General features: G+C 38.0%; 1 protein-coding gene across 1 annotated transcript; it reads right to left on the bottom strand.

The window, feature by feature from the left end:
• LOC109839897 (acetolactate synthase 1, chloroplastic-like) lies at positions 2,846-6,332 on the bottom strand. Its single transcript, XM_020408348.1, has 2 exons — positions 5,109-6,332; positions 2,846-3,765 (listed from the first exon to the last, which is right to left on the bottom strand). The coding sequence occupies exon 1, from the start codon at positions 6,318-6,320 to the stop codon at positions 5,124-5,126; it is 1,197 nt and encodes a 398-aa protein (XP_020263937.1). The 5' UTR covers positions 6,321-6,332; the 3' UTR covers positions 2,846-3,765; positions 5,109-5,123.

Genomic DNA, 13,220 nt, shown 5'->3' with positions numbered 1-13,220 from the left:
CTTAAGAAGTTGTATGAAGAATATGTGAGCTCCATATTAATGAGATCTACCTAGCCATCATCAACTTACAGCTTATAGTTTCTTCAATTTTAACCCTACATTTAATGACTAAGATAAACAAATTGGAGAGCAATAATCCAATAAAAAAATATGTTACATGAAGCTTGCTGAGTACAAATTGATAAAAATGATGTTGTGTATACAAGTATCTAAAATATAGCAGGCCATGGCACATTTAGACTGCTACTAATAATCCTACCTCGTTTTAAATTTGGGGTTCTTGAATTTGCATGTAATGTAAATATATAGGAGGGGGCTATGATAAAGATAGATCCTTTAAATAGGAAACATAATTATTTCCAAAAAAGGGAAATAGAGTTCTAATTACATTTCGGTTATTAATTTACAGGCAAGCAAATGCGTGGATAATTTGTTTGGAGAGAGGATTATTATGATTAGGAGAAGTCTAATCATCTTTCTTATAGTGATTGACCCAGTCCTTTTAGATGATTTTCTTATTAAGTAGATAATCCTATAAAGAGTCTGGATATGTTATCTTTATGCTTGTTACTAATTCCATACATCTCTAAACTTGTATTCTATTGAAGATGAAGATTTTTTTTTTAATTATTAGGATAGGGTCACAATGTAATATACCATATTAAAGGTTAAATATACTTTTAAACTTAGGGTTGGATTATAATGTAACAAAGGTTAAATATATATTTTTTGAAACTTAGGATTGTATTATAATGTAATATTAAGAAATAATTATATTGACCATAGAAAGCTTTTCCGAAATTCACACTTTTAAAGGGAGTATGATATGATTACTTAAATTGTATTTGCTGCTTTCAAATCTTTGAACGGCCATAATTAGTATGAAAGTTTTAAAAAAGTTGAAGTAATCGCTTATTTCCCGTAATTTTGAATAAATTTTGTCACTTGTTGCATGAGATTCATAAATGTTTGAAATATTTTGTATTTGAGAAGGAAGAGGCGAATTTAATCATCTTTTTCTAACAGTAAAGATGTTATTTCTCAAATAGATATTAAAGGATGCATTATCTTTTTCAATCCGTCTAGACGGATTATTCTTAATTAACAATTTTTATGAATCTTAATTAACATTTTCGCAACTTCAATATTTGACAAGTTAAGATGAATTGGTTCTTCTCAACTCCACACTTTGCCAGTCCGTTGCCAAATAGCATTTCGAGTAATAGTTCTATTAAAACACTCTATAAAAAAAGGGATGATCTATATCATTCACGAGTAGTTAGAGATGATTCTGATAGGATCTCTACGGTGACATTTCATTGTATTTTAATTTATTTTAATTCACATTAAGTGGAGATTTTTCTCTCTGTTTCATTATAATTTTTTTTTAAATGGACTAGTGTTCTCTGAACTAGAATCAACCTCAAGAATATAATTAACATGAACTTTCAGAAAGATGATATCAATTCAAGCTAAGACCGAATACTCTATGGAGCTCCCTGTACAGCCCAACTGTTTATATAAAGAGCATGATGAGGTAATTAATGTATTCTACCATTAACCCTAGACCCAAGAGTCAAAGGGCCTTATCTACATGCATGATTAGAGTACTAAGAAGAAGATAATCAAGGATGAAAACAAATCAAACTTACTAAAATGAAGACTTAAAGTGACAAGATATGATGGGCTCTGGGACCAAAATCCCCTTTGAATTATCTCGAGAGATTCCTCTCCTTTCGGCCAAGGGATTGAGCAGCTTTCTATGGATTACTAGGCTCTAATAAAATGAGAATCGTTCTCTTTAATCAGCAGGTGGAGATGAGATCCAATCGTGCAAATGTCATTCATGATCAGATAAAAAAGAGTAAATGGCGGCTGAGAAAATTTCGCCCGTTTTGCTCACCCTGAACTTCAATGTTCAATAAAGAAAGTTGTATGATTAATATTGCACAACAACAAAAACAAAGCATCTATTCCAAACGTTTAGGATCGGCTACATGAATTCTATTCTACCATTCCGCTCTATTATGGGTCATCTCCTCTATTAAGCTAAACATAATCATATCTTTCCTGATTGTTTCCAACCAAGTTCTTTTAGGTCCACCTTAACTATATATAATATTATTAATTTTCCTAACCGGTGCACTAAAAGGTCTACGTTGTACATGATCATACCATCTTAATCGATTCTCTCTTATTTTATCCTCAATAGGGGCAACCTCTAATAGTGTGCGACGTAAAACTACAACATGCAAAAGGTTATTAGATTCCTTTAAGCAGAATACGGAGGAATTGGGTCCATGTGAGAAGCACGATGAATTGAAAGCTATTGGAGACAGCTTAACCACTCCATCATATGATCATGAATTGAAAGCTATCGGACAACTTTTCGCAAGGGATCGCATGAACTTTTGAAGCCGATACTCCCGTGTCGAGGTATACATTTGGCAACTGATAATGATTTTCGTGCGGAAATGCTACAGATATAATTGCAGCGAACCTGACGGTCCCCCATGAGAGCAACTCCACTAACTGATGAATCTAAACACAGTAAAAATGTAAGACAATGAGATTGAAGTACTATACAAATAAGCAACGATGATGTGAAATACAAACGAAGCATATTTTTGGTCAGCCTCTCACTCAGAACAAAGAACAGGATCCCGTCCTTGGTAAAATGTGATGAAGCCGGCTACAGTAGAAGCTGAATATTCTGTTTTCATAAGCCAGATTTGGAAAATTTTGAAGAGCACAATTTAAGGTATCACAGAGAGTTTTTTTTCCAGCATAATATATATAACGCCTTGCAGAGTTTCCATTACCAATAATAATTATGAACACCTCATTAACAATAGTTTTCATAAATTATAACGACGAAGTCTCTGCGGATCTACACGCGTCAGTCCAGAGCTCGACAAATAACATTATGAGATTATGTTGAGCAAATGATTATATCATGAGGTCACAATCATCGATTTCATGTGCTAAACAAGCTAAAACCACGCTAAATCAGTCACGATCTGTGCACCCCTCTATGTATAGGCTAAAGAACATATTGGAACTAATGTTCACGATGTTCGGGGTAACTAGTTTTGAAGACGATACTCTCTTCCTTATCAGACTAGTTGGCTAACATACATTATTAGGTGGGAGATGTACAAGTTTATCACATCCACCCTGTTGGCTTGCTCTTTCGCTTTAGCCGCAGCCGTAGCCAGCTTCATTTGCTCTTCAAAACTCTCAGGAATAGGGTGACCAACAGCAATGTTGACACCGTTATCTGGATATGACACCAAAGTCCCTGCCGTTTCCACTGCAATGTCTGCGCTCGCGTACCAATATTGATCCACTGAGGGCTCGCTCTCCGCTTCTCCTGTTACCGCTCTCCCACTCTCTGGTGAAACCTCAGTCTACCATTTGTATGGGTACTTCATCCGAATTGATGTTTCTCTTGTGGTTAGAGTACTTGTGTGCTGAAATGTGTGGCAAAAATCTGGGATGCTGCTTTTCAGCAGCTTTGGCTTATGAGCATATGGTTAATTGCGGGTAGATCCCTAGTAGAAATGCACTAATGCTGCTTACATACTACCCTTCTCGTCCCCCCCCCCACCCCCACCCCCAAACAGATAGAGCCATGAGTAATTTTTTTGACTCTTTTACCGTGGTTTTTTTTTGGGGTGGGGGGGTGGGGGTGGGGGTATCATAAGAAAACAATCTCCTTCACCGAGGGTAAAAGAATCAAAAAATTCACTCAAACGGGTTTATCTGCAAAAATAAAAATAGAGGTTTAGTAAGTTCAAGACAGCAATACAACAAGGGATCTGTTTGCAATTAACGCACGAATATGATATAATCATAGAAATTTTCTGCTCGACTAGACAGTGTAGACACTATACTGTTAAGGAAATGAGAAGGTGGTGTTTTGAAAGAGATGGGAAGGGGTGATTGAAAAGGGAAGAAAGTTCTCATTAAGGGATTCAGCATTTTGTTTAGAAGAAACTAAGGAAGATTAAAAGATTAAACATCCTCTAATAACTTATCCAGCTCATAGGGGAAGGGTATTTCCCTTGCACAAGAATGCTTAAATGATGTGAATAAGTGGCAAAAGTAAAGCATACACGCTGCAAGCAACACCACCAAAGACAGATATAAGATGTTTACCAAAATATTAGAAGTCCCAGCCCGTAAATTATGACAAAAACCCTATACTGCCTCTGCCTACCTTTGTCTAGAAGTAACATCCCTGAGGACGTGTAGCTCAGTACCAGTACCTTTTCCTTTAACCAGAATTGGCTAGAGCAGCTATTAGAACTCAAATACTACAAGATGAGAAGAACCTAATACTTGACATAGCCGCTTTGTAAATTGCAAGGGGACATTGTGAAGGATGTACATATGGGTGGTTCAGTTTTTTAAACCGCTTCCCGAGGATCATGTGGCATTGGACTGCAAAATTGGATCATTATACCACAGAGCCAAACACTACAGCCATAGAACAAGACACTTTCTCAAATTTTAGCTGTGGGTTAACAATGTAGCTAATTGCTTAATCGGGTGATCGTGGAGTAAACTTATTGTCTTATCTGTCAAGTAGCATGAACTTACTTGCACTCCGCCTCTCTCCCTAGTGATTCATCTCCTTCTTCAGACTCTGCTCTCTCTGCTATCAGCCTTCTTGCTTCAACCTATGAGATTAGCCCCCCTCAAAGTTCAAACTCAATTTCCATGTTCTCCCATCCATAGATAGCCAGTAAAATATCATGCCCCGGAAACTAACCTTATAACCCCCTCTCTTTACCTCTCTCTTCACTACAGACTACGACATGAAGTCATGTACAACAATGTGTAATATAGCAATTTGCAAATTAGTTTATGACTTGCCAAAGCAAAAGACTTGGGAAAGAAAGAGGCAATGTAAATAAGCGGTGTACAATAAAGCATTAAATATATAGTACTGCAATAAAAAAGATATAGGTTTTTAACCAAACTAAGATACACAACATAGATTAACAACAAAGTTACAAAACGCTAGTAACAAAACAAAAGAACTAGCTCATCCTCTAATCCTGCATTCAGTTTGGGGATCTAAGCAAAACAAAATCCATTACCTGTTATAAATTGACCTAATAAGATACTCTTCCATCTCCATCAGTGATCACATCTTTGAATGCACCACCGCTTGGTATCATAGGTAACACATGCTCCTGATGTGGCACAATTACATCCAACAAGTAGGGTCCTGGTGTATTCAACATCCTTTGTATCGCCTCCTTGACCTCAGCCTTTTTTGTCACTCTAGCTGCAGGTATATTGAAGCCCTTGGAAATAGTCACATAATCCGGGTAAATCTCATCCTCATAATCCGGGTTTCCTAAGTATGTATGTGCCCGGTTTGCCTTGTAGAATCTATCTTCCCATTGAACTACCATACCCAAATGTTGGTTATTCAAGACCATGATCTTAACAGGAAGGTTCTCGATCCGTATCATTGCCAATTCTTGAATATTCATGAGAAAGCTACCATCACCATCAATGTCAACCACAGTAAGCCCCGGGTTTCCTACTGCTGCTCCAGCTGCAGCTGGTAATCCAAAGCCCATAGCCCCCAATCCAGCCGATGAAAGCCATCGTCTTGGCTTCTTATAACTATAATATTGGGCAGCCCACATTTGGTGTTGCCCAACTCCCGTGCTTATAATTGCCTCACCATCCGTAAGCTCATCCAGCACTTGAATCGCATATTGAGGAGGGATTGCATCCCCAAATGACTTGTAACTCAGGGGAAAATGTACCTTTTGCTGATCAAGCTCATTTCTCCATTCCTTAAAATCTAACGCAAGTCCATCCGCATCCAAAATCTTATTCAATTCCTGCAATGATGGCTTTATATCAGCACAAATTGAAACATGGGGCTGCTTATTCTTCCCAATCTCAGCCGGGTCAATATCAATGTGCACGATCTTTGCCCTGCTTGCAAAAGCTTCCAGTTTTCCAGTCACTCTATCATCAAATCTAACCCCGAAAGCCAGCAACAAGTCAGACTTATCCACTGCATAATTTGCATAAACAGTCCCATGCATTCCCAACATTTTCAATGAAAGCTCATCATCAGTAGGGTAACAACCAAGACCCATCAAAGTACTAGCCACAGGAATCCCAGTGAGCTCCACAAACTTCTTCAGTTCATCACCAGAAGCCGAACAACCTCCTCCCACATAAAGAACCGGCCTCTTCGACTCCGAAATCAACCTCACAATCTGCTCGATCAGATTCCTCGCCGGAGGCTTCGGCAAGCGGGACAAGTACCCGGAAAGCCTCATGCGGCGGTCCACAGCGGCCACCACTCCGCTGCTGCTGAATGTCCTTCGGTATATCGACGACCCGGGCCAAGGCGGCCGGGTAAGCCAAATAAGAAGGCTTCTTTACAACACCCCCTAGGGATGTCCTCACATCAAGACCAATAATGTGTGGCTTGGTAATAGATCCTGGTTACCTCAACGATAAGGGTTTCTTGAAAAGCGTCGGTCCGATCAGCCGACAGAGACTTGGCCGTGAATTGGCGACGAGGGGGACAGAATCAAGAAGAGCGTCGGCGAGGCGCGGAGAACGAGGTTGGTGGCGGCCGGGGCCGGAGGTGCGATGCATGACGCCCGGCCTGCCGGTGACGAGGCGTACCCTCGCGGCGAAGCCTGCGCCTTGCCGTGCGGAGGAAGGTGGTTGTGATTGGACATTGATCGGGTTAGGGCTTGGTGGAATCTCCATTGAACACGCGCTGGGTAAGGCGAGACGTCGTGAACCGAGCGAGCTCCGAGGCCTCGACGAGGATGTTCGGCCGCCCTTGCGGGCTGCGAGGGACCGAAAACCGGGGGGCCTGAAGCGCGGAGTATCTGAAGTGGTGATGATAGGTAGAGGTGAGGGAAGGAGGAAGAGGAAGATGGGGAGGAAGTAGGGTTTTTTTGGCGGAATGCAGAGGGTTGGGCAGTTCGGGAGTAACGGTTTTGGGAAGGATGACGGAGAGTTTGGAGATGGGCGGAGATGTTCGCCGCCGCCGCCCATTGAGGAGATGTTGGGAAGAGCAAGAAGACTGAATGAGTTCGAGGATCGCGTAAAGATATAAGTGAAGAGGTGAAGTCTTTTTGCTGACCTGTCGCTAGTCAATGCGTCACGTCACGTGGGTTTTTCTTGGAGGTAGGTAGGGCCCGGCTTGGGCCTGGTAAGGTCTGGAAAATCCGTGCCGGCCTAGCTTGGAGCCTGGGTCCGGGTCGAGTCAGTGAAGCCCGATTCGGGTCGGGCCCGATCTTATTTTTACTTTTATATATATTATAAATATAGTTTATATATAATTATAGTATGATATAGCCATTAATGTATACTTACATATATATTTTTAATGTATACTATATAATTATAGTATGATATGATCATTAATATATAATTATATATGCTTATATATAATATATAGCTATATACTAATACGTCTAATATGTAAGTACATGCTACTACATACTTATATAAATATAATAAGATTAATCTAATTTTTTAACTAATTTTTAGCCAAAAAATTAAAAAAATACAAAAAAAATCCGGGCCGACCCAGTTTGACTTGAACTCGAGGTGCCCAGGCCCGAGCACCTAGGGTCTAGGTTTGGGCTAAGCATTTTGCCCGGCACGAACCCGGAAATCAGGACCGTGCTAGGCCGGGCATGCCCGTTTGAACAACCCTAGAGCTAGAGTTGCTTGGATGGCTTTGTTCCATTTCATATCTTACATTATTTAGTTTGGATTCCTTATGAATGCTAAAATAATTATAATACAATGTATAGATTGCATAAATGCAACTTGAAAAGTGATTAATAAAAGTTCATTTTATCATACTGATATATAATAATATGATTGCTATTTATATGTAAATAAAGAAAAGTTCCATTGACTATATATAAACAAGAAATTTTATTAAAACATAAATACGTTTTAGGTAGAAAAATTATTAAAACACATACAATACCAATGATGATATAAAAGATTAAAAGCTCCTAAATAGACTTCCTTCTTTTGGTTTCACTAGTATAGTGCACGTGCGTTACATGTGGACATATTTGTTTTATGTTCTAATACTTTACACAATTCATTATTTAATTAATGGAAGAGTTTTATTTTGAATGTAATTATAACAACATTTGAGGACTTATTTGTAATTTTCTTATAATTTCGATCATATACTTCTTTCAATCTTCTTAAGATTTAAGTTTTGAACTATATATGGGTTTATTTGTAAAAAATTATGAAGGTTCAGTATTTTTCTATAAATATATGAAATTTCAATGGTCTTTGTGAAAATTATGAAGATCCATGGTTGTTTGTGAAAAAATTTAGGGTTATTTTATGAACATTGGCAAATCATGGAATACCCAAAAGATATAATTTTTTTTATCTTAAAAGACATAGTTCTATTTACTTTATAATTTAAGATAATGAATGTATTTAATAGCTAATGTTAGTTTTATGTACAAATTAGAATATAGTTTTAACATTAGGGAGGTTATAATATACTTATTATATAAAAAAATTACCCAAAAGACAAAAATTCTAAGTTTGTTCTTTACTTTTATGTTAAGTGTGTCATGCTATTCCAGTTTAAAAATTCTAAGTTTGTTCTTTACTTTTATGTTAAGTGTGTCATGCTATTCCAGTTTATATTAATTATCTTTATTTTTGCTAATCCATTATAACAAAATAAAATTCTCACTTTCACATCTCTCTCTTCTATTATTTTATAATTAGTAACATGCTACAAAAAATATATCTACTAATTTCATGGATAATACAATATTCTCTCAAATCACAATTAAGTACATAGTAATGATTATAGAAATAGAAAAAAAAGTTCATTAACACCCCCCCTCCCCCCGCACCCCGCAATTAGACCTTAAACTTTAACCTCAATCCGAATTCTTCACATTTCATTGTATCAATCGTATCCTCAATCCGTATATAGTCATCAATCTAACAATCACATCAGTATAAAGTATAATCTGAGTAAAATTTACTACTTCCTCAGCACAACTTCAATCGTCTTCACCCCCCTTTGTCGTTATCTCTTCTGAAGGGATAATTTTTTCACTGGCGAGCTTGTATCATCCAAATAATATCATAGTAAAGTCATGGGGTGAGTATAGGATGTTGTTAGGGTTGTAAGAGGTGAGTGTAAATCTAAATCATCAAATGAGTAAATTTATATAGGTTGCAAGTAAGGGCTATTATGATAAATAAAAAAGCAGGCTCTTTGAATTTTGTAACTGTCAAATGTAATTGTCACTTAAATAAAAACTATAATTGAAAATGTAACTCTCATTTTAAGTATGCATGAATTCATGCACTAATGGCATTTTAAGTTGACACTTTGCTTGCAAATTAAAACGTATATTATTAGTTTGTCATATGTGCGTTTTAAGTGGAGGGGTTATAAAAAATAGAAGTTAATATTAGTGGACAATTAATAAGAGAGTTATGTCATTATTAATAATGTATGCATATAAGCATTTTAAGTTGACACTTTGTTTGCAAATTGAAACATATATTATTAGTTTGTCATATGCGTGTGCATTCAATTCTCAGCTATTATGTCAAGTACAACTTACAATCTTAAAAAATTTATGATAACGTTAATATTGGATTAGTGGAGGGGTTACAAAAAATAAAAGTTAATATTATTGGATAATTAATAGGAGAGTTATGTCATTATTAAGAAGGTATGCATGTAAGCATTTTAAGTTGACACTTTGTTTGCAAATTGAAACGTATATTATTAGTTTGTCATATGTGTGCGCATTCAATTCTCAGCTATTATGTCAAATACAACTTACAATCTTAAAAAAATTTATGATAACATTAATATTGGATTAGTGGAGGGATTACAAAAAATAAAAGTTAATATTAGTGGACAATTAATAGGAGAGTTATGTCATTATTAAGAATGTATGCATGTATATGTATGTGTTTATATGTATGTAAATTTTTTATGATAATATTAATATTGGATTAGTGGAGGGGTTACAAAAAATAGAAGTTAATATTAGTGGACAATTAATATGAGAGTTATGCCTCTATTGCCACCTCTCGGATATAGACTTCTATCTCTCGTCGATAAGATATCTCCTGAAATACTAGCGCGGTAAGTCTTCTTGTCTTTCCTCCTCAAATCATAATTCGTCAAAGCGTTAGTTACTTCACTATAAGTGATAGAAGATCTCCCGTTCAACAAAGTAAGCACAAAGGTATTATACTCCTCATCCGATAAGGAGCCTAAATGAATAATAGCATTGTACTCATCCGATATCTCTCATCAACATTGGTCAAGTCCAACAACAACTTAGTATAGTTGTTTCACATGAACTGCTAGTGAGGTGCCCGGATATCTGAAATCTGAATAACCTGCACAACAAGTGTAATTTGTTCTCAACACTCTTCGTAAGATACTTATTGTTGAGAATTTCTCACATCGTCATTGCAGACGTCACCCTAATCACATCATATTTCAGCTCATGTTCCAAACAAGACCTGATCACCCCACAAGCATTCCTATTCATCTTTTCTCATATCGCCTCTTTATATTTTGGTGACCTCTCATGGACCATGATGGTCTCCAAATTCTGAGCATTGAGCGCATTATGAACATCGCTCATCCACAAATCAAAATTGATCTTGCCGTCATACTTCACCACACTAATTTTAGTATTCTGAAAACCAACTTAAACTGTACCCGCCAACTTGCTGCTTTCACCAACTTCTTTATCCATAATCACAAACTCCAAATTGCAAAGAAAGATTCAAACTTAAAAGAATTTAGAAGTTACCCAACTGAACCTAGAATGAATTCCAAAATAGATCTCCTAACCATACGAGGAAAGCAAAATCTTCAATGGCAACCCCAAACACTATCTCCACCGAAGCCTAGAACTCCAAGAACCAAGCTTCCACGACGAATATCCCTCCACCTAATACCAAAACCCTAGATCTCAAATCTGAACTCTGATACCAATTGCTGCGCGCCTATGCGGAAGCGTGCTCGCACACCGAACGAATCTGTGATCACGGGAGAAAAGAACAAAACCACACACTAGCACAATTCAATCCAAATACGACAGATCAAACCAAACACAGAGATATATGTGGTTGGGCAATTTGCCTACGTCCACGGAGAGAGGATGGAGAGATTCCACTAAATCAAGGAGAGTACAGAGGGTTACAATCTCACAAAATCACTCACACAAATCCTAAACCAAATATCTCAACTTGCCCACAAGTCCTCCCTCTTAAAGTGCTCAGAATAAATACAAATCTCTGTTAGAACTCTCCTCCCATAATCCTAGAAACGAGTATTTTAATATATATCAAAACACAAACCCAATACGAATAGGAAACCAAATTCAGGCCTAGCCCGACTCGCGGTCGACCGTAGAGACACGTGCGGTCGACCGGACAGAACGACAGAAACTGAAAAAATATTACAAGGTTTAGCCGGTCAACCACCGCACTAATCACGGTCGATCGTGAAAAGTCCAGAGACTTTTCTAGCTTGCGTGCATGTTTGCGATCGATCGTCACGCCAATCGCGATCGACCGCTGGAAGTCCAAACCTGTTTTCTACCGTTTTTCCTATAAGCTCTTCACATATGACCCAGAAGAATCTCGATTAACACTCTTGAGAAGAATATCACCCTTCTTCCTAACTAGATTCCTCTATTATTCTTCCCTTTTTTTAAGCGAGGTGCACATTATTAGCAAGCCCTATCGCCTGCTAAAATGCACTATTAAAACAGCCTCCTTTCTATTCCTTCTTAACATATAATTTGTTTGTTATTTTTTTATAACTTTAAAAAGTGTAATCCGATGTTTTCTTTCAGTTTTGGTTTATTTGTCCATTAACAACAATTGCAAGGATTCTGATTAGCTATGGAATTAGCTAATTTTACCAACATTAAAATCAGGGGAGGATCCACTTACAGCCCTGGTTGGGCACGTGCCCAACATGGAATTTGGAGGGATTAACTTATATATTAGGTCAAATATCTGTAACTATCAATGCATCCTATATTATACACCCTAATGAAGAAGTGGCGAGAGAAGCAGCAGGAAGTTCAGGAGAATCGGCCAGGTAGACTGGCGATCGACCGCGAGTCAGTGACGGTCGACCGCGAACGTGCACAGGAGGGCAGTAGGATTCGGAGCTGAAGGCGGTCGACCGTAACGGTTGGCCGTGCGTACCCTGTAGGTGATTTTTGGTCTCGGGATGAGATTCGGTCGACCACCACGGTCGATCGCGCCATGACTGTAATCGATTCTGCTCTCGGGTTTTTGGTTCGGTCGACCATCACGGTCGACCCCGATACCTGCGCGGTCGACCGTCACGATCGACCTTAGACTGTTTTTTAGGCTGGGCTTTGGTTTTTGACCCGGTTTGTTTTTGAGTTGATATATAACTCTAATTGTAATTAGTTAGGGTTAAGTAAGGACGTTTTTAGCAGTCTTTTGGAAAGAATTGTTGCATCCAATTATGAGAGATTTGTGAGAGATCTAGAGTTTTGTTTTAGAGTTTGATCGGTGAGATTTGTAACTATGTTTGTATTCTTTTGATTTCTAATAGTAAGAACCCCCCTCCTTACCCCATGGACATAGGCAACTTACCGAACCACGTAAATAGTTTATTCTTGATGTGATTGTGATTTGCTTAGTGGTTGTGATTTATCTTGAGTTATTGTTCGTGTTGCCTCGAAGCTTCCGCCGCGCACAACAATTCGTATCAGAGCTCCGGGTTGGACTTGGGAGCTTGTTCGAAGGATTCGCTGTTCGATTCTTATTTGAAGAGTTAGATCGACAACATGGGAGAATTAAGCACATCAGGTTCGTCTCTTACGAAGATGATACATAGTTTGAGCATCAATAACATGAAGATTGATGTTCCGAAGTTCGATGGTAAGATCAATTTCGGTTTGTGGAGGTGCCAGGTGATAGATGCGTTGGACGCTCAAAACTTAAAAGAGACTCTTGAGTTGCAAGAGAAACATACTGATATGAAAGAAAAGGTTTGGAAGAAGATGAATAGTAGGGCATGTGGAGTTATTCAGTCATGCTTGACGCCGGATCTTATTTATGATATGATAAATGAGACGTCGGTGAAGAAGATGTGGGAAACACTCAATGAAAAGTATCTTACTAAGAGC

Source organism: Asparagus officinalis, chromosome 5 (genome assembly GCF_001876935.1).
Source record: "Asparagus officinalis chromosome 5, Aspof.V1, whole genome shotgun sequence".
Lineage (NCBI taxonomy): Eukaryota > Viridiplantae > Streptophyta > Magnoliopsida > Asparagales > Asparagaceae > Asparagus > Asparagus officinalis.
Note: the sequence above shows the minus strand (reverse complement) of the source record. Positions and strands in the feature narration are given on the sequence as shown.